Genomic DNA, 3,267 nt, shown 5'->3' on the forward strand with positions numbered 1-3,267 from the left:
GTGACTATATTACTTCCCTTAGTAAAAAAATTTAATGCTTGAAAACAGGAGTCCATCGGATATATTGTAGTTTATATTGTGTTTTGAATCTTACAAACAAGGTTTTTTAAATGCCCTTCATGTGAAATATCAAGAATTTAGCCCTAATTCTTCCTAAGGCATGAAATTAAAAAGAAACTAACTGCATTTCCTGAAAATCACTTTTCAAAATTATAATAGCCTTTAATACCACGACCAAAACCATGGAAGACAAATAATTCTTTTTCAACTACCATCTCTTGCAACCCTAAACCTAAACCATATCATCCCATCACAGGCCAATGTTTGCCTAGTCCAAGCCCTAATTTGCTTTCGGCATTGTGCAAGGGCAATAAGTATACACCTTTACACTTCTTTTAGGGCGGGGCCACGACCGGTGGTTGGGAGGTAGGATATTAAGAAGGGGATGATTTTAAAAGGGATTTTTGTGTCGTTACTCTTCAGTTTAGCAGAGAGTGTTCAGTGCGTCGTACCTCAGTAATATGGAAAAAACCACCAATATTGCCTCTAGGAACTTCTTCGTGGAGAGTTTGTTGGAGGGAAGTGACTCCAATAAGCCTGTCCTGCGCAGAAGACCTCCGCCACCAATACCGAGGAGTGGTATTCCCATGATGTTGCCCTATCCTGCGGATTATGTGAATAATTACATGTCGTTTTTTCCTTGGATTACTGCGCAACAGTTCTATTCCGGAGCCCCACCGGTGCGGCCAGTACCAATTCTCCCTCAAGTTCTGCCACCAGTAGCACCTCCAGCGCCTTCAACTACAAGCTCCAGCTTCTCAGAAGGAAGTCATTTCTCCCCTACAAGAGATATTTCCCCAAACAGCAGCAGGGAGTCCACTCCAAGTCCTCAAAGATCTCCTTCGCAGGAATCTTCAGACAAAGGGTCGTCATCGAGCAAAAGGATAAGGACGGCCTTTACTGCCGACCAACTGTTGAATCTGGAGCGGGAGTTTGCTGCCAACAAGTATCTGTCCAGGCTTAGGAGGATAGAGATAGCGAATTGTCTGCGATTGTCAGAGAAGCAGGTGAAAATTTGGTTCCAGAATCGGAGAGTGAAGCATAAGAAGGATATGGAGGACTATGGAGGGAAGAAAGGGTCTGGATGTTCCAATTGCAGGAATTGCAGTATGTTGCCAAATTCGAGTTGTGATGACATCGATATTTTGAACGGTTGAGTGTATTTACGTATTATAGGAACCTTGTCTGTGATACTAGTTGTAATGAAGATTATATTATTTAGATTTACATCTCTGAATTTCCTTGCCCAAACGCTGTAAATTATTTTTGAGAATAATGAAGTATTATGTATATTGAAGCGAATACTGGCTGTACATTTTGAAATAAATAACAACTTGTTCTGTAAATTAAATAAACGTATTTTGACAAAAATTCTGGTATTTTATTTAAAAATCGTTTTGAGCTTGAATTGTTTACATATTTGTCCAGATAAAGAAAGAACTTGTATTCTATGGTTTTGAGGAAAATCCGAAAATTCAACACGTTTGCAAAATGAAAAAGATGCAGGTACCACCCGTTGTCTTTGTGCAAAGAAAAGAAATCGCTTTAATGAGGATGACATGAAAAATTAGATTAAAAAATTACTCTAAAATTAGCGATAATTGGCAACAACGGTTTCACTGCTGACGAGTCATGAGATGACGTCACTCCCGTAACATTGGTTGAAGACCAATATGGCGGATGAAAAAAAAAAACAAACCTGCAGTGTTGCCAATATTGAGTATACAGGCAAAGCGTATTCAGTACTAGATGAAGAATCATCGAAGCTGACGGGTATTGGGTAAGATTCAAGTTTTCTCATGTATTTTTGAAAAGAATGTTAGAAATTATTATTAGTGTGTTGGAAATTGTTGAGGAGTGAGGGGAGATTGTTATATGTATATGTACTCATAGATGCTTAACTTAAGATTAAGCGGTTAACGGTTTTTGTGTTGTTGTTATGTTATGTTGATGTTTACAAAGGAGTGTGTGATTCACACACTCGAAAGCGGGAAAAAGCGTATATCCCCCAAAAGCGGATATACGATGGGTACACGTAGTAGCAGAGTGGTATCGTGTGAAAGTGAAGCATATACTGGCTATGGCGAGATTTTCTAATTTTTCCCAAGTTAAGAACCGCATTTTTTTTCAAAACTACAAAAATTCGACAAAAATCGCGTTTTTACTACTTAGCGAGAATCAAGTTGCCTGAATTTTATTTACAAAATAAATATGCCGTGGCGGAGTGAACTTGACTTCGCAATTTACTGCTCTAACTAAACTAAATACGTACGAACATAAATCTTCGGATGTATAGAAAAAAACTAGGTAAAATAAAGATAAAAGTAACTTAAGAGTACGTTCGCCTTAAAAAATGATAAATTATCATGTTTCGACTAGATTATGTTTCAGTTAGTGATGTTTGTATTGGTAAGTTTCCAGCAATTTTAATACACCCCTTACAACATGGTATCAAATAGATCTTCATTAACGTAAATTAGATGCTAGCCTGTATTTTTATCTTGTTATCATCATATGCTGCTAAAGCCCTTTATTACACTTTTACACTGCATGTCCCATATGTTGTGATTAAAATGGTTTCCATTACGTTCCATTGGCGGAGAGTTTCATTTTTTTTCGTATGATCTAAAATGTGCTCTACTGTAAACGTCACTGAAGAAGCTCCACCCTTATTAACGCTTATTAAGCGGCCTTGTTGAAAAGGAGCCACCCCAAGGGGTGACAACCCCAATGTATGGTTAGTAGACAATAAAATTATTTTATATTGGACCCGTTACTTTTGTGCTTGCACAGATAATGTTCTGAAAAGATTTAATTGTATTCTATTGTGCTTTAAAAATATGTTTGAATATATAATAAGCGGAGATGTGCCACTATGGGTTGTGGTTAAAGTTGGTAGGTCGCAGGAGATCTGCATGGTACACCTTGATATTTTAAGAACATTTCTGCATTTCCGCAAATTTCCTAACCGACCATCAGTCCTTCGTTAACATCCGTGAAATGTCGGCAAGAAAATAAATGATGCGAACATGCCCTTAGGACTATAAAAGGGATAGTATAGTACTCCAAGAGTGTATGATATATAACGAGGCCCAAAACGCAACCTTTTGTCACATCGCGCCATTGAGGATTGTATCAATAACTCAACTATAAACGGATTGGACACACTTACTTGTATTTGTACCCGCAATTAGAAACACTAGGTTG

The 3,267-nt window shown here is 37.8% G+C and overlaps 1 protein-coding gene across 1 annotated transcript; it reads left to right on the forward strand.

Annotated features, from left to right (window-relative positions):
* Positions 1-502: 502 nt before the first annotated feature.
* On the forward strand, positions 503-1,347 carry LOC136409404 (GS homeobox 1-like). The gene has a single exon (XM_066390883.1). The coding sequence runs from the start codon at positions 522-524 to the stop codon at positions 1,215-1,217; it is 696 nt and encodes a 231-aa protein (XP_066246980.1). The 5' UTR covers positions 503-521; the 3' UTR covers positions 1,218-1,347.
* The last annotated feature ends 1,920 nt before the right edge of the window (positions 1,348-3,267 follow it).

This window comes from Euwallacea similis, chromosome 1, assembly GCF_039881205.1.
Source record: "Euwallacea similis isolate ESF13 chromosome 1, ESF131.1, whole genome shotgun sequence".
NCBI lineage: Eukaryota > Metazoa > Arthropoda > Insecta > Coleoptera > Curculionidae > Euwallacea > Euwallacea similis.